The sequence below is a fragment of the Chlorocebus sabaeus genome, chromosome 11 (assembly GCF_047675955.1).
Source record: "Chlorocebus sabaeus isolate Y175 chromosome 11, mChlSab1.0.hap1, whole genome shotgun sequence".
Classification (NCBI taxonomy): domain Eukaryota; kingdom Metazoa; phylum Chordata; class Mammalia; order Primates; family Cercopithecidae; genus Chlorocebus; species Chlorocebus sabaeus.
In genome coordinates, this window is record NC_132914.1 from 46,608,542 (window position 1) to 46,629,837 (window position 21,296).

Sequence of the window (21,296 nt, forward strand, 5' to 3'; positions counted from 1 at the left end):
CACGATAGCTTTGCGGTTCTTGGAGGAAACATTGTGAGCGATCTCAGCACAGTAAGATTTGTTGCACAACAGCAGCACTTCCAGTTCCTTGACGTTGTGGACCAGGAACTTCCAGAAGCCACTGGGCAGCATGTGCTTTGTTTTTTTGTTGCTCCCATAACCAATATTGGGCATCAAGATCTAGCCCTTGAACTTCTACGAACTCTGTTGTCAACACCTCTGGGTTTCCGCCAGTTACACTTAATTTTGACATATCGGTCAGATTCTTGGTTCTGTTTTTGACGATCTTGGGCTTCCCACGGGGTCTGAGGAAGGTTTATAAAAGTGCACTGAGGGGAGGTTGAGACAGGAGAATTGCTTGAACAGGGGAGGCGGAGGTTGAGTGAGCTGAGATCATGCCCAGCCTAGGCGACAGAGCGAGACTCAAAAAAAAAATAAATAAATAAATGCACTGAGGAGACAGGTTTTTGAGAGGTAAAAGAACCCTCTCAAAAATCGACGGCGGTCCTCCACTGGATAGGGGGCGCTCCAAGACATGGACTCTTCTAGCCGTTGCCTCTCTATATTAGCGAGATCCTCGTTGCTAGGAGACTAGACGCGTCTTACCGTGGGAGAGCTCAGCCTCACTGATAGTCCGGGGTCTCTCTTGTGCGAGAGCTGAGATCTCAGGTCCCACAACCGCCCACAATCAGGGGCAGTTCTGGAAGGCCCCTTTCTAGGGACATTTTTCTTCTACGCTCTGTAACGCGGGTCGAGACAGGCCGAAGCTTCTTTCCCGGATCCAATCCCCTGCCCCGCCATGCCTAAGAAAGAAAAAAAGGCCAAGACGCCCCTGTCCGATGAGGAGCAGCTGCTTCTGTTTCAACAGAAGTTGCTGGCAGAGGAGGAGATGGCCAAAAAGAAAGAGAGGCTCCTTAGCCAGTTCTTGAAGGTGATGGCCTTTTGCATTATGTCCTGCTCAACCCCATCCACCCGCTGCGCTGGCCTGTCACTGAGGAAACCTCATTTTCATCCTGACCTCCCCTCCTCCGGAAATCCTGAGACCCAGATATACTTAGATTTCAGGCAACATTGTTTGGGAGGCGGGGGTGTTCTCCGCGAAACATGGAGGGGGTGCGTGGTATACAGCTTGGCAGTCTCTATTGAATCACAGAACTGGGACCTTAGGTCCTGTCCGCTATCCCAGCTGTCTGGAATGCTGATATTCTCCCTGGAGATGGGTCATTACAAACAACATCCTACTCTGATGCTCCCACCCTGAAGGAAATTCACCCTTGCCCTCCCTAAATGCCATCAGGCCGTTCCCATCGAAAAGGGGTAAGGTGTCAGCTGATAAATTAAGAGTGATCTTGTTTGTTGTACTGAAAGGCCCTGACTTTCTTATTTATTCCTTCACACAGGACAAGCTGGCCAAGGAGGAACACAACAGTGCTTTGAACCTTAATAAGATTAACACACAGTGGAGAACTGTCCTTAGGGAAGTCAAGACCAGAGAGCTTCATAAGGACATTGAGATCCTCAGCCAAACATTTGAACGAGTGGTGGACTGTAAGGACAATGTCATCAAGGTAGGCACTCTTTCCAAGGAAACCTTGAGTATGGCTTCCTGACCTCTTAATAGAATGATCCTAGTGAATTAATCCATCTTTAAGTCCTCACAAGACACAGGCTGTGAGAAAGCCAGGCTATTGGTAACAACGGTTTTCACAGAAATAAAAAATAGAATATAGGGCTATCTTTCACCCCTCTCTCCCTTAGAGGAGCCACTCTCCTTGTAATCTGCTGCCCCAAACCAGCACTATCCAATAGTAGAGTTGTAAGGCACAGTAGACATCACCCAGTGACTTGAAATGAGTCCCACACCTTCATTTCAATGTCAGAAGGCTCAGTTCCAGAGGGGAACTGACTTGCCCAAGGTCACATACCTAGTCAGTGAGAGAGCCAGGACTCCAGCCTGTGTTTATTGATTCCTACTGCAGTGCTCCATTCAACCAAATTGTTTGGCCTCTTGATTCAACTTCAGTGGCCCTGGATAAGGTTGAGAAGATCTCCATGGGTAAGAGCAGTTCTGGATTTCTAAGCAATTCAATCAGCCATCCTTATGCTCTTGGGAGGTTCTTGAGTTCTTGATTCCACCCTATCTTTTCTTCTAAGGGATTTTCTGTACCCCTTCTTTTTTCTTACTTTTAATAGTCTATCTCCATTTACTGCCTTCTCCTTAGTCTATTTATTTATTTATTTATTTATTTATTTATTTATTTATTGAGACGGAGTCTTGCTCTGTCGCCAGGCTGGAGTGCAGTGCTGTGATCTCGGCTCAGTGCAGCCTCCACCTGCCGGGTTCAAGTGATTCTCCTGCCTCAGCCTCCCGAGTAGCTTCAACTATAGGCGTGTGCCACCATGCTTGGCTAATTTTTGTATTTTTAGTAGAGATGGGGTTTCACGGTGTTGGCCAGGATGGTCTTGATATCCTGACCTCGTGATCCACCTTCCTTGGCCTCCCAAAGTGCTGAGATTACAGGTGTGAGCCACTGCGCCCAGCCAGAGTCTTTTCAATTGTAAACAAAACAAAGCCCACAGTAACAGCAAAATATACATTGTCAACATGGTATTCCCCCTCTAGAAAACACACATTTCTCTTTCATAGCCTAACCCCTGGGGAAAAAGCTCAGCAGACCTTGGGCAGCTTCCAGAGATATATATTAAGAGTCCTCAAATTTGCAATAACCATTATTCATTAGAAGTTCACACCCCACCAGTTATACCTTACGGATTTTTTTCTTTTTTCGAGATGGAGTTTCACTCTTGTTGCCCAGGCTGCAGTGCAAAGGCCCGGTCTCAGCTCACTGCAACCTCTGCCTCCTGGGTTCAAGCGATTCTCCTGACTCAACCTCCTGAATAGCTGGGATTACAGGCGCCCGCCACCAAGCCCAGCTAATTTTTATATTTTTAGTAGAGACAGGGTTTCACCATGTTGGCCAGGCTGGTCTGGAACTCCTGACCTTAGGTGATCCACAAACCTCAGCTTCCCAAAGGGCTGGGATTACAGACGTTTGCCACTGCGCCCAGCCCATAACTTATGGATTTTTAAGAGGCTTTTTCAGACACTTATTGGAAGTTATCAAACACTTGATAAGAACAGCAGTGTTCATTGCCTAGTGTTCCATTATTGGAATGCTAAGTTTTGGTGAGTTATGTATCTTGTACTGCTCAAGGTCATCACCAAGGTCTGATTTTTCACAAAAAATATTTGCAACCTCAGGCATGAATGGGTTAAGGGAAGCTGAGTAGTTGACCAGGTTCACCCCGACACAATTAACTTCTTCCTACACAGCAGCCTCTCAGCTTATGATAACAGTTCTTGCTTAGGTAAATCACACACTGTTAATATTAACCACCTTCAGGGTCATTCCTGAGTAAGACTCACATATTAAATGTGGAAATGTTAGTGATCCTCACTATCTCTACTTCTTCACTTCCCTTTTACCCTGCATCCCACAACATCTGATTTCTACCCTTCTCTAGGAAACTGCTCAAGTAAAGGCCACCGGTTCAGAATTGTGACTACTTTTCATCATTTAGTCTTTATCTAACCTAACCTCTCTATGGCACTGACATTCTTGGTCATGCCCTGGGTCTTGAAACTCTCCTTTGGCTTGCAAGACACCATTCTGTCATTTTTGCTACCTCTGGGACATAAACCATTCACTCCAGTGAGTTTATCTTCCTCTCTCCATCCTCTGAACTTCAACATTCCCCAGATTTCTGAGTCTGGCCATCTCACCCTTTAACCAGTTTTCTAGGGCTAGACAATCTTACATATTACCCTGACTTTATTTTATTTTATTTTATTTTTTGAGACAGTCTCACTGTTGTCCAGGCTGAAGTGCAATAGCACAATCATAGCTCACTACACTCAAGTTCCTGGGCTCAAGTGATCCTCCCACCTGAGCAATTGGGACTACAGGCTCTCACTAGGATTGGCTAATTTTTTTTTTTTTTTTTTTGAGATGGAGTCTCACCCTGTCGCCCAGGCTGGAATGCAGTGGTGCCATCTTGGCTCACTGCAACCTCCGCCTCCCGGGTTCAAGTGATTTTCCTGCCCCAGCCTCCCAAATAGCTGGGATTACAGGCGCACACCACTACGCCCAGCTAACTTTTGTATTTTTAGTAGAGACCGGGTTTCACTATATTGGTCAGGCTGGTCTCGAACTCTTGACCTTGTGATCTGCCCGCCTCGGCCTCCCAAAGTGCTGGGATTACAGGCGTGAGGCACCGTGCCCAGCTTATGATTGGCTAAATTTTAGATTTTTTAATTTTTAGTAGAGACAAGGTCTCACTGTGTTGCCCAGGCTGATCCTCCCACCTCACCCTCTGCAGTAGCTGGGACCACAGGTGCACACCACCTCATCTAACAAATTTTTACATTTTTTGTAGAGATGTAGTCTCGTTACGTTGCCCATGCTGGTCTTGAACTCCTGGCCTCAAGCAGTCCTCCCACTTTGGCCTCCCAAAGTGCTAGTATTACAGGCATGAACCACTGGGCCCAGTCCATCCTAGATTTTGCATCTGTCCCTGACCTCTGTTACTAAGTGTTGTATAAGTTGTCTACTTTAAAGTAGTTTTCAAAGCTATACCCTGCTGTCCTTTTTCACTGTCCTCCTGTAGTTGAGACCTGGGCATCATCTCTAACCTAAACTATTTGTTTCCTGTTTTCCACCCTTCGCATTCAACTGCCTCTAGATTCTCTGCAGAACTACTACGATTATTATTATTATTATTAATTTTATTTTATTTTTAGACAGAGTCACCCAGGCAGGAGTGCAGTGACACAATCTTGGCTCGCTGCAACCTCTGCCCCCTAGGTTCAAGTGATTCTCCTGCCTCAGCCTCCTGAGTAGCTGGGATTACAGGTGCATGCCACTGTGTCCAGCTAATTTCTGCATTTTTAGTAGAGACGGGGTTTCGCCATGTTGGCCAGGCTGGTCTCTAACTCCTGGCCTCAGGTGATCCAACTACCTCGGCCTCCCAAAGTGCTGGGATTATAGGCATGAGTACTAGGGTTATCTTTCTAAAGCAGAAATCTAATCCTGTCACTCCACTGCTTAAATCTTAGTGGTTCCCCCATCTACAGGAAAAAGTCCAAACTCCATAATAAGAACATCAAAGCCTTTCATGATCTGGTTCCTACCTGTACTTTTTTTTTTTTGAGATGGAGTTTCGCTCTTGTTGCCCAGGCTGAGTATTACAGGCGTGAGCCACCACACCCGGCCTCTGCCCACCTGTACTTTTCATACAGCCAGCCTTGTTTCTTACCTGTGCCTTTGCATATGCTATTCTCTGTGTCTGGAATTCTCATCTCCATTTCTTCTCCAGTCGTCCTAACAAACTTTCTTATTATTTTTATTTTTATTTACTTATTTATTTTGAGACGGAGTCTCATTCTGTCTCCCAGGCTGGAGTGCAGTGGAGCAATCTCGGCTCACTGTGACCTTCGCCTCCCGGGTTCAAGCGATTCTCCTGCCTCAGCCTCCCAAGTAGCTGGGATTACAGGTGCATGCCACCACGCCCGGCTAATTTTTGTATTTTTAGTAGATACAGGGTTTCATCGTGTTGGCCAGCTGGTCTTGAACTCCTGACCTCAAGTGATCTGCCCACTTCAGCCTCCCAAAATGCTGGGATTATACACCACACTGCGCTCTGCCCTTTTTTTTTTTTTTTTTTTTTTTTCTGAGATGGAGTCTCATTCTGTTGCCTAGGGTGGAGTGCAGTGGTGCAATCTCTGCTCACTGCAATCTCCACCTCCCAGGTTCAAGTGATCCTCCTGCCTCAGCCTCCTGAGTGGCTGGGACTACAGGTGTGCACCACCATGCTGGCTAATTTTTGTATTTTTAGTAGAGATGGGGCTTCACCATGTTGGTCAGGTTGGTCTGGAACTCGTGACCTCAGGTGATCCACCTGCCTCAGCCTCCCAAAGTGCTGGGATTACAGGAGTGAGCTCCTTACTTGAAGGAGTAAACTTTCATTCCTCCTTCAAGAGTTGATACAAATGACATCTCTTCGGTGAAGGCTTTCCCAGTGCTTAGTCATATGTAGGCACTCAATCCTTTATATTCATTGTCACTCAATAAATCATCAACCTTATAGCAATTTCCATGTTATGTTGTGATTTTCTATTTATGTAACTCTTCCTACTAGACTGTAAGCTACTTTGGGAGCAGTGGGCATATCTTTTTATCTCTGAATCCTCAACATCCTGCACAGTGCTGGTACATAGCAGGGGTTAGGTAAACATTTGCTGAGTGAGTGAATAGTCTTCCATCATCAGAACCTATTTCATAGGATCCTTTTATCATTGTAAACATATAAGGTAAAAGCTTTCTCTGTGTAGAGGTCATGATAGTTTACAGTGTGTGGACTCAAGGTGCCTGGATCATGTGGGCAATTCCATAAATGCTTTTCTGTTTAATCTTGTTTTACTTTTTTGAAGGTAGTACATTCACATTATTCAAAATCCAAAAGAAAAAAAGGTTATATAGAGAAAAGTTCCTCCCCACCAGTGCCTTCCAGGTACCCGGTGTTCCTTCCAATAATTCTAGTTTCATAAGGAAATCTTTTTTCTTTTTTCTTTTTTTTTTTTATATAAATGATCATATTATATACTATTCTGCCCCTTGGTTTTTTCACTTAATAATGTATCTTGGAGGGTGGGCACGGTGGCTCATGCCTGAAATCCCAGCACTTTAGGAGGCCAATGCAGGTGGATTGCTTGAGCCTAGGAGTTCGAGATTGGCCTGGGCAACATGGTAAAACCCTGTCCCTACTAAGAATATAAAAATTAGCTGGGTGTGGTGGCATGTGCCTATAGTCCCAGCTACTGGGGAGGCTGAGGTAGGAGGATCACCTGAGCCTGGGAGGCAGAGGTTGCAGTGAGCCAAGATTGTGCTCATATATATATATGAGATTGTTCCGTATTTTCCTGTAAAGAGCTTCTTATTTTACAACTGCATAGTATTCTGTATTGCAGTTTACCACATTACCTTTTCCTCTGTATTTTTATTTGGGTAATTGGATTTAGATGCTTAGCGATGTTGTATCAAGAGGCACATATTGTCTAGCTCTCTTTTTGTGATGTTAGCAGCTGTTGATCCATTAAATTATTGGGAGATGCAAAAATGCTTATTTTTAAAATGTTTAAATTGTATTTTAGAAATGGGGATGGGGCCAGGCACAGTGGTTCATGCTTGTAATCCCAACACTTTGGGAGGCTGAGGCAGGCAGATCCTTTGAGCCCTGGAGTTCGAGACCAGCCTGGGCAACATGGTGAAACCCTGTTTACAAAAAAACTTAAAAATTAGCTGGGCATGGTAGTGTGTGCCTATAGTCCCAGCTACTCAGGAGGCTGAGGTGGAGGACCAATTGAGCCTGGGAGATTGAGGCTGCAATAAGCTCTGATCATGACACCTGACCCAGCCTGGATGACAGAACAAGACCCTGACTCAAAACAAAAAGAAATAGAGATGGGGTCTAGATGTAGTGATCCAGTAAGGAAAAAAAAAAAAAAGAGAGAGAGAGAAAGAAATAGAGATAGGGCCCTCACTCTGTTGCCCAGGTTAGTCTCAAACTCTTGGCCTCAAACTCTTGCTTCAAATGATCTTCCTGCCTCAGCCTCCCAAAGATCTGGGATTACAGGTGTGAGCCACTGTGTCTGGCCTGATTTTCTAATAGTATCATTCATTTTTTGTTCATTAGCTTGAGTATTTCTGAAAAGAGATACTTCCCCTCATTTTCTATTCAATTACTCAAAGCTATAGTTTATACAGGAAAAGCAAGATAAATGCTTCTTTCTCTTGCCTTTATTTAACAGTTTTTTTAAAAATTGGTTGTCTGGTATCCTCCAGTGATAACTGATTAAAAAACAAAACAAAACAAAACAAAACTTCTGGCTGGGCGCGGTGGTTCACACCTGTAATCCCAGCACTTTAGGAGGCCGAGGCGGGTGGATCACGAGGTCAGGAGTTCAAGACCAGCCTGACTAACATGGTGAAACCCCATCTCTACTAAAAAATACAAAAAATTAGCTGGGTGTGGTGTGTAATTCCAGCTACTCCGGGAGGCTAAGGCAGGAGAATCACTTGAACCTGGGGGGCAGAGGTTGCAATGAGCTGAGATCACACCACTGCACTCCAGCCTGGGTGACAGAGTGAGACTCCATCTCAAAAAAATAAATAAATAAAAAATAAAAATAAATAAATAAATAAAAATTCATTGCACTTGGCTTCTCACAGAATGACTGTTAGGCTCCTGGAGGGATCATCCTAAGAACAAGCATTCTAAGGGGCGGGAAGCAGAAACTGCCAGGCCAGCCAAGGGTTATGCCTGGGACTGGCATAGTGTCACTTCCACCGTATTCTATTGACCCATGTAGTCATAGGGTCTGCCCAAATTCAAGGAGCTGGAAGAAGAGACACCACCTTTTGATAGGGGAGTGGCAAGGTCACATAGCAGAGAATTGTAGGATGGGAGATACTGCTGTGATTTTCTTTGGAAAATCTGCCTCAGTGAGGCACTTCATGTTGGTTCCTGGGTCCTTCTGACATGACCCTTTTGGTCTTTGATAGCTTCTTTGCTATCTTTTATGATAAGATACTCCAGGTTCTGCCTGGAGCGGTGGCTCATGCCTGTAATCCCAGCACTTTGGGAGGCCGAGTCAGGCGGATCATAAGATCAAGACCATCCTGGCCAACATGGTGAAACCCTGTCTCTACTAAAAATGTAAAAAATTAGCTGGGCATGGTGGCAGGTGCCTGTAGTCCCAGCTACTCAGGAAGCTGAGGCAGGAATCGTTTGAACCCAGGAGGCTGAGGTTACAATGAGCCAAGATCACACCACCACATTCCAGACTGGTGACAGAGTGAGACTCCATCTCAAAAAAAAGATACCCCAGGGTCAACTCATTTTCTGCATCAGACCTCAAAGCACTCATTTCTCCAAGAATCCCTGATCCCTTTCAGGGGTGGCTACATCACTGTAAATGTTAGTCATCCACAGGACACTGGCTGGCTTCATGGGGCTCCTTGCTATCACTTTTTTTCTTCTTCTTCTTTGAGACGGAGTCTTGCTCTCTTGCCCAGGCTGGAGTGCAGTGGCATGATCTCAGCTCACTGCAACCTCGGCCTCCTGGGTTCAAGGAATTTTCCTGCCTCAGCCTCCCGAGTAGCTGGGATTACAGGCACGCACCACCACACCCAACTAATATTTGTATTATTATTATTTATGTATTTATTTTGAGACAGAGTCTCGCACTGTCACCCAGGCTGGAGTGCAGTGGCGCAATCTCAGCTCACTGCAACCTCTGCCTCCCAGGTTTAAGCAATTCTCCTTGCCTCAGCCTCTCAAGTAGCTGGGATTACAGGCGCCTGCCACCATGGTCGGATTTTTTTTTTTTTTTTTTGTATTTTTAGTAGAGACGGGGTTTCACTATGTTGGCCAGGCTGGTCTCGAACTGTTGACCTCATGATCCACCCACCTTGGCCTCCCAAAGTGCTGGGATTACAGGCTTGTGCCACCGCGCCCGGCATTTTTGTATTTTTACTAGAGACAGGGCTTCGCCATGTTGGTCAGGCTGGTCTTGAACTCCAGACCTCGTGATCTGCCTGCCTTGGCCTCCCAAAGTGCTGGGATTACAGGTGTAAGCCACTGTGCCCGGCCTTTTTTTTTTTTTTTTTTTTTGAGACAGGGTCTTGTTCTGTCACCCAGGCTGGAGTGCAGTGGCATGATCTCAGCTTACTGCAACTTTGAACTCTTGGGCTTAAGCAATCCTCCTGCCCAAGTCTTGTGAGTAGCTGGGACTAAAGCCTGGGTAATTTTTATGTTTTTTTGTTGTTTTTTTTTTTTTGTAGAGATTGGGGGGTCTCACACTCACCTGTGTTGCCCAGGCTAGTCTTGAGCTCCCAGGCTCATGTAATCCTCCCACCTTGGCTACCCAAAATGCTGGGATTACAGATGCGAGCCACCTTGCTCAGCCCTTGCCATCACTCTTGCTTTACACGAATGAGGAGGACAACTAGCATTCTTAAAGCCAAATTGGCAGTAGGAACAAATAAAAAACTGCAAGCTGAATATATTTTTATTTTCTCACACAGATGCCATTCAGCTGGAATGGTAACTCTCTCTTTCTGGCCTAGTCTTTAGCTAAAGACCTGTCCGAAGCTGAGGAGCAGTACGCCCGTGCCCTGCGCAGCCACTTGCACAATGTTGACCAGCTTTTGACCCTGCAGAGGCACCGGCTCAGTCTCCTGGAGGAAAGTTACAACATGGAGCTGGAAGCCCTAACCAAGGAGTTTGAGACAGAAAGGTATGGGGGCCTAAGAGAAGATGGGGAATTGAATCCAGGGGAGTGTCCAGAGTCTGTGTCAAGGAGTTGCCTGTAAGCAAGTGGCTAGTATCTTGGAGCATCCCACATTGATTATCACAGGACCCCCAGCAGAGAATATCTTGGTTCCTTTTAAACAAACTCTGGCTTAAGTTTGCAGCTCTAGCTTCCCTTTACTTACGTCAGGCCCCCTATCTGTGTGCCTTCACCACCCACTTTCTTCTTTTTTCTTTCACTATTTTTTTCTTTATTTACTTTTTTTTTAAATTGTGCTTTGTTTTTTCAAGATGGAGTCGCGCTCTGTCGTCCAGGCTGGAGTGCAGTGGTGCAATCTCAGCTCACTGCAACCTCTGCCTCCCAGGTTCAAGCAATTTTCCTGCCTCAGTGTCCCCAGTAGCTGGGACTACAGGTGCGTGCCACCTCACCTGGCTAAGCTATTGTTTTACTTTTTTTTAATAACTCTTTTTTTTCTTCTTTTTAAGTTTAACTCCTCAAATTCCTTTTACCAACTACCCATTTTCAACTATCAAAATCCTACCCATTTGGCAGGGAACAGCGATGGGAGAGAGACTTCTCACTGTAACCTTTTGTACTTTTTTGGTATCGCATGAATGTATTACCCATTCAGAAATCAAAATAAAATAACCGTATTCATTCTTTCTAGTCCGAAAAAGAATAGAGCCTTCCCTCTCTCTGTTCTCCATCAGTACCTGAGAGTTTGTACCATTCACATATATTTATTACATACTGCTTTGAATTGTCATTATTGTCAATATCCTGTATCCCTCAGAGCAGGGACAGTGTCTTGTCTCCTACAGGAAGACAATTATTGACCAACATGAGAAAGAGATTCACTATCTACAAGATATCTTCATGGCCATGGAGCAGAACTATATAGATTCTGAGTATGAAAGCAAGCTGGAGTTCCAGAGCATGTGGAATGATCTCAAAAACATGGTACGGAGGGAGAGTAGATAGACAAGAAGTGGAAGGAGGTGATAGAAAAATGCTCAAGGAGGCTGGGAACAGTGGCTTACACCTGTAATCCCAGCACCTTGGTAGGCCAAGGCAGGAGGATCACTTGAGACTAGGAGTTCAAGACCAGCCTGGGCAACACAGGGAGACTGCCATCTCTACCCCCCAACCAAAAAAAAAAAAAAAAAGAAAAGAGCCAGGCGTGGTAGTGTGCACCTATGGTCCAAGCTACTTAGGAGGCTGAGGTAGGATGATCGCTTGAGCCCAGAAGACGGAGGCTGTAGTGAACTGTGATAGCAACACTGCCCTCCAGCCTGGGTGACAGAGTGAGACCCTCTCTCAAAAAAATTAAAAAATTAAAAAATTAAAATGCTCAAGGCTACTAGAGGTAGAAGAGACCCCTTTAGCCAACACAGTGAATAAAATATCTATTGCCACTGTAGGTATCCCTACTGCTTTTTGTAATTTTGTAAAAATTCGTTGGGAGGGAGGACCATTCTAAAATGTCAAGGGAATGCATTTTAGAGCTAAAAAGCACCAAGGAGATCATCTGGCTTCACCCCTGTGATTTTCAGATGAAGAAAGTAAGGCCCAATAAGTAAAATGACCTGCCAAAGTCATGCTGCTGGTCTGTGGTAGAACCAGGAGAATCTAGGTCTCCTGCCCCTTGATCCAAAGTGCTTTCCGTTGTCCTCGAGGTTGCAAACTTAGCCAGCCCACAGACCTAGGTTTGGGTATGGAGTTCTTTGTTTTTATTTATCCCATAGTGTTTTATAAAATTTTTTGAATAAGCATCTTACACTTTAAAATTGGAGATTTCATAAAAACATCCAAATTTTCAGCTTCCCTAGAAAAATTTAAAGATCTGGCAACACTGGGCCACATTTCCAAATGGCAAGGCTCATGTGGAGCTCAGTGGCTGCCCCTCCTCCTCCCAAATGCAGCATTTCCTCTCCAGTTCACCACAGGCCCCACCCGGCCCACAAAACTTATTTATATCATCTGCCTGGTCTTGTGTAGGCATTTTCATTGAAGACCTCTGTACTAAACTATGCTACAAACAGTTCAAGAGGGTGAGGTTGCTGGTGGAAGTGAAAGGGCACTAATAAGGTAATTCCAAACATTTGCTATTTTGGGGTCACTTGCTAGAATTTAGAAGAGAAGCACTTTCTAAGGCTGCACCTGGAGAACATAGTAGAAGATCTGTGGAGAAAGTTCCAGGATGTACTCAAGAATTACACTGATGCCACAGAGGATCGAAAGGCTGCCTTTGAGACCCTGCAGGTGAAGGATGAGAAGAGCTCCAAAGAGATTGAAGTACAGATGAAAAAAATACAAAAACTACAGGTTAGTGTATACTCACTAACCTGTGAGTTACTCACAGTGAAATACTCACTGCCCTAACTGCTCTATTATCCCCTCTTCTGCTTCCCTCGTTTCCCCTGGGCCTCATCACTGATTGGTTGGGAAAAGATGATATGCTCTGATTTCAGTCCCCAGGCAGCCCTTTTACCTGTCTCACTGAAGACCCTCATTTGGCCAAGTGTTTCCCCTAATCTGTTCGTCTAGGATGCCATAACTATTTCAAAAGGCAAGATCATGATACACAGCCGTGAGAGTGAAGATGAGAACCGGTATATCCGTAACGACAAGGAATTGGTCCTTGTACAACTGCGAAAACTTAAGGCCCAAAGGACTCAGGCCCGGGCAGCATCCCAGAAGAACTTAGTCAAACTCACCTTGGAAAGTAATGCCACCCTCAAGGCCCTGAGAAAGATTGTTGATAAGGTAACACAAGGGAGAGGACAGTCAGAACAAAGTCAAGCAACCTGGCTCCCTGCAAGGTTAAAGGGATTTGGAAAGGATAGCGGAGGCTTCTTCCTGCTTCCTGGCTGAGTGGACACTTGGAATACCTTTTTTATTCCATGTTTCCTCCCCTCTTACATTAAATTAGTTAATTTATTTATGTATTTCTACAGATGGGGTCTCACTGTGTTGCCCAGGATGGTTATGAACTCCTGGCCTCAAGCAGTCCTCTTGCCTTGGCCTCCCAAAGTGCTGAGATTAGAGGCGTGAGCCACCCTGGTGAGCCCCTTCCTACTTTTTTTTTTCTTTCTTTCTGGTGAAGACAGGGTCTCACTCTGTCTCCCAGGCTGGAGTGCAGTGGCGCCATCTTGGCTCACTGCAACCTCTGCCTCCTGGGCTCAAGCGTTCCTCCTGCCTCAGCCTCCCCAATGCATGGCTAACTTTCGTATTTTTTGTAGAGAGGGGGTTTCGCCATGTTGCCCAGGCTGGCTCAAACTCCTGGCCTCAGACGATCTTCCCACCCTGGCTTTTTTTTTTTTTTTTTTTGAGATGGAGTCTCACTCTGTCACCCAGGCTGGAGTGCAGTGGCTGGATCTCAGCTCACTGCAAGCTCTGCCTCCCGGGTTTATGCCATTCTCCTGCCTCAGCCTCCCGAGTAGCTGGGAGTACAGGCGCCCACCACCTCGCCCAGCTAGTGTTTTGTATTTTTTGGTAGAGACGGGGTTTCACCGTGTCAGCCAGGATGGTCTCAATCTCTTGACCTCGTGATCTGCCCGTCTCGGCCTCCCAAAGTGCTGGGATTACAGGCTTGAGCCACCGTGCATGGCCCACCCTGGCTTTCTAAAACGCTGGGATTACAGGCATGAGCCACTGCATCGAGCCCCCTCTTACATTTTAATTAATTAATTATTATTATTATTTTTGAGATCAAGTCTTACTCTGTTGCCCTGGATGGAGTGAAGTGGCATGATCTTGGCTCGCTGCAACCTTCACCTCCCCGGTTCAAGCAATTCTCCTGCCTCAGCCTCCTGAGTAGGTGGGATACAGGTGCGCACCACCACACCCGGCTAATTTTTGTATTTTCAGTGGAGACAGGATTTCACCATGTTGGCCAGGATGTTCTCCAACTCCTGACCTCAGCGATCCACCCACCTTGGCTTCCCAAGTGCTGGGATTACAGGTGTAAGCCACCGCGTCTGGTCTACATTTTAAATTGAAATGAATTGGCCAGACGTGGTGGCTCATGCCTGTAATCCCAGCACTTTGGGAGGCCAAGGTGGGAGGATTGCTTGAGCCCAAGAGTTTGAGACCACCCTGGGCAACATAGGGAGAGCCCATCTCTACCAAAAAAAAAAAAAAAAAAAAAAAAAAAGCTGGGCATAGTGGCACACGCCTGTGAGCCCAGATACTTGGGAAGCTGAGATGGGAGGATCACTTGAGCCTGGGACATCGAGGCTGCAGTGAGCCATGACTGCACCACTGCACCCCAGCCTGGGTGACAGAGTAAGACCCTGTCTCAAAAACAAAAAAAAAAGGACAGAAAAGAAAAAAGAAATGAATTAATGAATGAGTTTTTGGCTGGGCACGGTGGCTCACACCTGTAATCCCAACACTTTGGGAGGCCAAGGCAGGCGGATCACCTGAGGTTGGGAGTTCGAGACCAGCCTGACCAACATGGAGAAATTCCATCTCTACTAAAAATACAAAATTAGCTGGGCATGGTGGCGCATGCCTGTAATCCCAGCTACTCGGGAAGCTGAGGCAGGAGAATCGCTTGAACCCTGGAGGCAGAAGTTGCAGTGTGCCAAGACTGCACCACTGCACTCCAGCCTGGGCAACAATAGTGAAACTCTGTCCAAAAAAAAAAAAAAAAAAAAAAAAGTGAGTTTTTTTTTTTAAAGAAATGAATTAATAATGAATGAATGATTTTTTTTTTTTTTTTTGAGACAGGGTCTCACTCAGTTGCCCAGGCCAGAGTGTGGTGGCACCATCTCGTCTCACTCCAGCCTCTACCTCCTGGGCTCAAGTGATTCTTCCACCTCAGCCTCCCCAGTCGCTGAGACTGTAGGCATGTGCCACCACACCTGGCTTTTGCAAATTTTTTTGTAGAGATGGGATCTTCCTATGTTTCCCAGGCTATGAATTAATTTTACAATAAGAATAGAAAATACTTGGAATAGTGTGTGTTACATGGTAACCTCTATTTGCTATATGTATTTATTGCTATTGTTTCCCACTTGGATGAGTAGCTTCCCTGGGTTCAAACAGGGGAACCAACTCCACTAGCTTCCCTCTCCACTCCCTTTCCTAATATAAACTTTCTTCCTGCTTCAAATAGGGTGAAAAGATCCTTAAACTTGCTGAAATATGTAGGAAATTTGAAACTGAGGAAGAAAAAGTGCTGCCTTTTTATTCATCAGTATTGACTCCTAAGGAGCAGGAGGGGATTGAGGAGAATAATCTAGAAGAGCTTACTGAGGAGCTTGCCAAGGTAAAGGCTGGGGGATGGTGGGGCATTGGGCAGCATTTGCTAGTGGGTCTCGCTGCACACCTTCTCCCTACAACTCCACTCCCAGGTGATAGTGGACTACACAGGAATGGAGAATTTCTGGAAAAGGTACAACAAAGTGAAACTGGAGCAACTGAGCCTCCAACACAGACGAGCCCAGCTGCTAGATATTAATGGAAAGCTGCGGGAGATGCTGAAGCAGTACTTGGATGGCATCTCAGTGAGTGACGAAGTGCTGAGCCAGCTCAACCCACTCTTTATAGTCAACTATCAAAGCAATTTACCCCAGCCCTTGTCCATACCTATAGCCCATCCAAGTGATAAACAACATCCAACCACTTAAAATATAATTGAAGCAGCCCACGTGATGTTCCACAACCTGTGATCTAAGGAAAAAAATCTTTCAACTCCTAGAGATTTTTTTTTTTTTTTTTGAGAGATGTAGGGATGTTGCTATTAAAAATTTCCATGGAGTTTATGAGCTCCTTGTATCTTTTCCATATTGGACAGAGCAGTCCTCTTTGAGGACACTAGGAACACTGTGGTCCCAGAGAATAGAGAGAACAGCTAGGCAACTACCAGGAGGCTCACTGCTCAATTAAGCATCCCTCCTCAGAATCAGGGCGCCATGAGAGCCAAAACCCATACCTTAAGGACTTAGAGATCCTATGGGAAGACTCAAGACCAGATCCTTAAAGTCAGTTAGGACAGCAAGAAGAGGCCAGGGGAAGAGGTGATCCAGGGCCTACAACCACCCCCATGCCAGGCAAGATGCAACTAAGAATGCTTTTTTCCTCAGCCCTTTACCTCATTCCCACTTTCAAAGGCAGTCTCAGAAAGTATCAGATGAAGAATGCAAAGAAGTTTTTTAGAATTTATTATTTATTATTTCTTTTTGCTCTTGTTTCGTTTCTCTTCCTTGAGCTTCTTTTTGGAGACTTTGGGTCTGTTGGCCTTTCTGTATAGGTGATACCCAATGAGGCCCAGGAGGGCTGGCACAATGGCCATCCCTACCAGAGGCAAAATGCCCTTCACCAGCTTTAGCCAGTAGTTGGCTCGGATTAGTGCAATCAGCTCCACGTCATACTGCACCACTGCATCCGCTAGAGAGGCAGAGGGGTGGAGAGGGTTAGACTCTCAGTGCATTTTATCCAGGGCTCAGAATCTGAATGAAAATAGGGAGGGTAGGCCACAGCAAAGCCAACAACTATGAAGCTGACAAGATTTAAATGTGGGGTTGAATTCCTTTAGACAAGAGTAGAGGAGGATTATGAGCAGAGTTCAGTGATAGTCATGTTGACCCCAACCTACACATGTGGCTTGGGTCCAGTGACAAGTCTTTGAATGCAGGAAAACTTTCTGTGAATATGAAATGTAAGACTCTTCTCTATTTGTAAGTGGGAGAACCCTCTATACTAACTACTAACTTATCGTATTTCCAAATAACCACATGGATAGAGTCTTTGCAAGTCTGAAATTAAATGGATTTAAACTAGACTTTAAAAAATCAACCAACCAATAAGCACATTCAACGTGATTATGAGATAACAGGAGTTTCAGCATAAGAACTGAAGAGGAAGAAGGATGAAGATGCTGCTTAAGAAGTAAAGGGGCAGGTGGAACAGAAATGAGTGGGCGGAAGAGGCGCAAATAACCAGCACTGGGAATGGGGAGGTATAGGGCTTTGGGTAAAAGAGTTTCTCCTTGGTTGCCCTACCCTCCTTCCAGGCCTTCCTCTAAGCTGGAACTAGAATAAAAATTATGAGCCCAGCCAGGCGCGGTGGCTCATGCCTGTAATCCCAGCACTTTGGGAAGCCAAGGCAGGCAGATCACCTGAGGTTGAGAGTTTGAGACCAGTCTGACCAACATGGAGAAGCCCCATCTCTACTAAAAATACAAAATTAGCTGGGCGTGGTGGCACACGCCTGTAATCCCAGCTACTTGAGAGGCTGAGGCAGGAGAATCGCTTGAACCTAGGAGGCAGAGGTTGTGGCGAGTGAAGATTGCACCACTGCAACTCCAGCCTGGGCAACAAGAATGAAACTCCGTCTCAAAAAGAAAAAAAAAAAAAAAAGAAGAAGAAGAAGAATTACTAGCCCAATACTCTGTGGAGTACAACACATTTTAGCTAATAGAACATCTGTTAGAACTGAAAGCAAAAGATACGCATTTTGGGAAATCTGTCCATCTCAACCCTTCAAAAATAGACATCGGCAGTGACCTATGATGGCTTTTAAAGTTATGGGGTAGACTTGGCTTTAACAGTTGCTTTTTGTTTTGTTTTGAATTACTTGACTGTGATTATTTTTACTACCTCTTCCCTGATGGAGGCTGAAAGGAAGCAGGGTGGGGGGGCGGCTGTACAGCTGACACAGCGTAGAATTGTAGAAAAGGGCAGGAAAGAAGCCCAGTGTTCTGGGAAAGGTGGTGGCACAGGCAGTTCTCTTCCCTAACAAGTTACTGGCTGCTAGAGGTCACACCAGGTGGCCTCATCAGGTTATTTATCTTTAGTCCCTGTTGGTGATATGAGGAAGAAAAAAGTGGCCCTGGAGATGGAGGCACCAGCCACTCCTGTCTGTCTAAACAAACTTGGTCTGGACCTTCTCGAGCATTAGACAAAGTATATAGCTCCTTACAGCTCTTAGGGACTGGGTATTTCGATGGCCTGAGAGACAGGCCTAGTCAGATTACCTGGGACAGATGGTGGAAATCCTCGTTTTCCATAGGCCAAGTGAGAAGGAATGATTGCCCTTCGCTTCTCTCTGAGGGAAGGAATGTCAGTCACAGCCAGAGGCAGGAGAGGTAGGCCAGCAGCCTCAGTCCAGCTGAAGCTCCTCCAGCAAAACCCTCTGGATCTTCACACCCAAAACACGAACTTTTCCACCTGAACACCAAACAGGCTGGCCAGCAAAGGTGTCCATCTCCCCGTGTGCCTCAACTCCCCAACAAAAGCAACGGCGCAAGAAGCACAGAGGCTTTGGATGCCCTCAGGGTTCCCGCTGACCTGGACCTGTCCAGTGGGAATCAGGGTCCTTTATTCCACATTCTCCTGCTTCTTAAGGAGCGAGGATGGCAGAGAAAACCTCTTCCCATGCAAAGAGGGTACCCAGGCCCACCCCTGCCCAGATACTCACCCCACACACATGTCTAGAAGACTCTGCTCCAGACCTTGAGGAAGAAGACACAACTGAACTGGAAGCTATCCACCTTCCCCAAATCCCATGACATGAACACCAAAGTCTTCCTCCTCCACCCTCAATAGGCCTTGCCCCACCTTCTTAAATCTCTGGCTTCCAATAGGGTATGGGACAAGTGGAGTATTAGAAGTGAGGTTTGAACCTCAGAAGGTAACTGGTAGAGCCCTAGGGTCTTACTCATTTCAGGGGGGAATTTCCAGGGCAGCTTTGGAGCTGAAGAGGCTAAGAAAGGGCTTAGGTTGTGAAGAGGTAGAATGGGAGGCACAGGTCACATACCTGGAATCACCTGCTTTTGGCCAAGTTCTATAACCAGAGGGTCTCTGGTCAGGGAGGTGTCAATAATACGTCCATCTACCAAGCTTCCCTGGGGGGAGAGAGCATCAAGAGCATACACCTAGCACCCTCCCTCCCAGCAGGCGCGCAACACACACCTGGACCGCTGGGCGGCGGCAGCCCCCTTACAGCGGCAGCCTAGCCTTCCCCTTACCGCTGTAAGGAACAGGAAGCCCCAGAGGGCTGGCGCTTCTCGGAGATCTCTCCACCCTGCACTTCTCCGTGCCAGGTAGGAACTGGCAGAAAAGCAAGGAGGAAAAAGAGGCACGGAAGAGCAACGCCTCTCCCCTCGCCATGTGCTCGACAACCCCAGAGCCCCGAGTTTCTTCTCCCGAACCGCTTGCCACGTGTCCAAGCCAAAGCTGACGTGTTTCAGCAGGGCGCCACCCCCTCCCAGGCCCCGCCCCGGCCCCTGAGACCCCTCACCGTGTAGTGTATGTGGAGCGTGTCTCCAAAAGCAGCTGGCTCGGCACATGGTTCGAGGGGCTCCACCTACGATCGGACTACAGGGGTCACGGATGCTCTTCCAAAGATCCCGTTCTCGCTCCTAGACCCAGCACCACCCCCAACTCAGTTCCCGCACTTCCCTCCCGGCTCCCAGATTCGTTGAGATCCCTGTGTTACCCCACAAGGCTCGGCCCACGGGTGCTGAGGTTTGGGACTATCTCCTCACCAGGGTCTCCACTTGGAGGGTCCGGACGGGACTTTCAGTTTCGAACCCAGCCTCAGCCTGGCACACCGCCGCACTGAGCAGCAGCAGCAGCAGCAGATGGAGCGGGAGGAGTGAGGGGCGCAGGGCCATGACTGGGCGCGGGACAGGGGGCCGGGGCACCAGGACAGGCTGTTCGGGTGGCGGCGGCTAGGACAGCGTTCCCCCAGCGCCCAGGCCAGACTGGACGGGACGGGGCGGGTCGCGATGCTAGAGCTCCTCCTCCTGCAGCCCTTCCTCCACCTTGTCCCCACCTCCGAAAGGGAGGAGGCCGAGGGGCGCCCTCCGTACCCTCCAAGATCCGGAGGGCGCAGGTTCTGACCTGTTCATTAGACGTTCTGTCCTATAATGTGGGTTGGGCCAAATAATAGCACCCATTTACGATTACCTACTATGTGTCAGGAGCTAGTCTCTAATCCTCAAAACCAACCTAAAAGGTCAGCATAATTGTTTCCATTTTACAGATAAGGCACAGGGTGCCCAGGATGTGCCCAAGGTCATCAGGCTAGGTGGTGAAACAGACAGGATTCAAACCCAGGACTGCCTGAGTCCAACGTGGTTGCTGTCTGCTCTTTCCTCTAAGTTATGTCTCCTTGTGGCTATCCTGGCAGTGTCTGGCTGGCCGACCCCACCCAGGCAGTTGTCTCATTCCTCTCCGACCTCCAACTACTTCAGCCTGAATTTCTGGAGGTTATAGATCCAAATATCCGAAAGAGGGCAGGGAGCTGTCCTATCCCTATCCTTTGAAAAGCTAGCTGAAAAGAGCAAGGCGCTGTTTTCCTGTAAGAACAGGGTAAACCCCTGACCTTTTCCTCTGGTGCTACTACTTCCTTTCTCCTTTCATCAACAAACTTCTCAAAGGGCAGCACACATAACCCCTTTATGTTTGTGTAAAGACGTCACTTTTTTTTTTTTTTTTTGAGACGGAGTCTCGCTCTGTCCCCGAGGCTGGAGTGCAGTGGCACGATCTCGGCTCACTGCAAGCTCCGCCTCCTGGGTTCATGCCATTCTCCTGCCTCAGTCTCCCGAGTAGCTGGGACTATAGGCGCCCACCACCACACCCGGCTAATCCTGTATTTTTACAGAGAGGGGGTTTCACCATGTTAGCCAGGATGGTCTCGATCTCCTGACCTCGTGATCCGCCCACCTCGGCCTCCCAAAGTGCTGAGATTACAGGTGTGAGCCACTGCGCCCAGACGACATTTTTTTTTTTTTTTTTTTGAGATGGAGTCTCGCTCTGTGGCCCTGGCTGGAGTGCAGTGGAGCGATTTCCACTCACTGCAACCACCGATGCCCAGGTTCAAGCGATTCTCCTGCCTCAGCCTCCCAAGTAGCTGGGATCACAGGCGCCCGCCACCATGCCTGGCTAATTTTTGTATTTTTATTTTTTTT

At 46.9% G+C, this 21,296-nt stretch overlaps 2 protein-coding genes across 4 annotated transcripts; one reads left to right on the forward strand and one right to left on the reverse strand.

Annotated features, from left to right (window-relative positions):
- Window positions 1-268: 268 nt before the first annotated feature.
- On the forward strand, window positions 269-16,385 carry DRC2 (dynein regulatory complex subunit 2). 2 transcript variants are annotated; one of them, XM_037997192.2, is made up of 8 exons: window positions 269-931; window positions 1,401-1,568; window positions 10,188-10,357; window positions 11,194-11,332; window positions 12,500-12,697; window positions 12,920-13,138; window positions 15,495-15,647; window positions 15,733-16,382. In XM_037997192.2, the coding sequence occupies exons 1-8, from the start codon at window positions 800-802 to the stop codon at window positions 16,006-16,008; spliced, it is 1,455 nt and encodes a 484-aa protein (XP_037853120.1). In that variant the 5' UTR covers window positions 269-799; the 3' UTR covers window positions 16,009-16,382. The 2 variants fall into 2 exon arrangements, with proteins under 2 accessions (XP_037853120.1, XP_072876786.1); XM_073020685.1 differs by lacking the exon at window positions 12,920-13,138 and having other exon boundaries at window positions 15,733-16,385.
- A 140-nt stretch (window positions 16,386-16,525) lies between these two features.
- Window positions 16,526-20,838, reverse strand: FKBP11 (FKBP prolyl isomerase 11). Of its 2 annotated transcripts, XM_008003088.3 has the most exons (6): window positions 19,869-20,838; window positions 19,622-19,687; window positions 19,139-19,226; window positions 18,800-18,833; window positions 18,357-18,427; window positions 16,526-16,768 (listed from the first exon to the last, which is right to left on the reverse strand). In XM_008003088.3, exons 1-6 carry the CDS (start codon window positions 19,995-19,997, stop codon window positions 16,551-16,553), a joined length of 606 nt encoding a protein of 201 aa, XP_008001279.1. In that variant the 5' UTR covers window positions 19,998-20,838; the 3' UTR covers window positions 16,526-16,550. The 2 variants fall into 2 exon arrangements, with proteins under 2 accessions (XP_008001279.1, XP_008001277.2); XM_008003086.3 differs by lacking the exons at window positions 19,622-19,687; window positions 19,869-20,838 and adding an exon at window positions 19,350-19,565.
- Window positions 20,839-21,296: the final 458 nt, after the last annotated feature.

What these genes read in the sequence shown, in the direction of transcription:
- DRC2 (XM_037997192.2), top strand. Translation starts at nt 800, where the DNA reads ATGCCTAAGAAAGAAAAAAAGGCCAAGACGCCCCTGTCCGATGAGGAG. An exon ending in AAAAAATACAAAAACTACAG is followed by an intron (nt 12,698 to 12,919) that starts GTTAGTGTATAC and finishes CTGTTCGTCTAG; the next exon opens with GATGCCATAACTATTTCAAA. An exon ending in TTACTGAGGAGCTTGCCAAG is followed by an intron (nt 15,648 to 15,732) that starts GTAAAGGCTGGG and finishes CTCCACTCCCAG; the next exon opens with GTGATAGTGGACTACACAGG.
- FKBP11 (XM_008003088.3), bottom strand. Translation starts at nt 19,997, where the DNA reads ATGGCCCTGCGCCCCTCACTCCTCCCGCTCCATCTGCTGCTGCTGCTG. An exon ending in CCCTCCAAGTGGAGACCCTG is followed by an intron (nt 19,688 to 19,868) that starts GTGAGGAGATAG and finishes GTCCGATCGTAG; the next exon opens with GTGGAGCCCCTCGAACCATG. An exon ending in CTTCTAGACATGTGTGTGGG is followed by an intron (nt 18,428 to 18,799) that starts GTGAGTATCTGG and finishes TCCTTCCCTCAG; the next exon opens with AGAGAAGCGAAGGGCAATCA.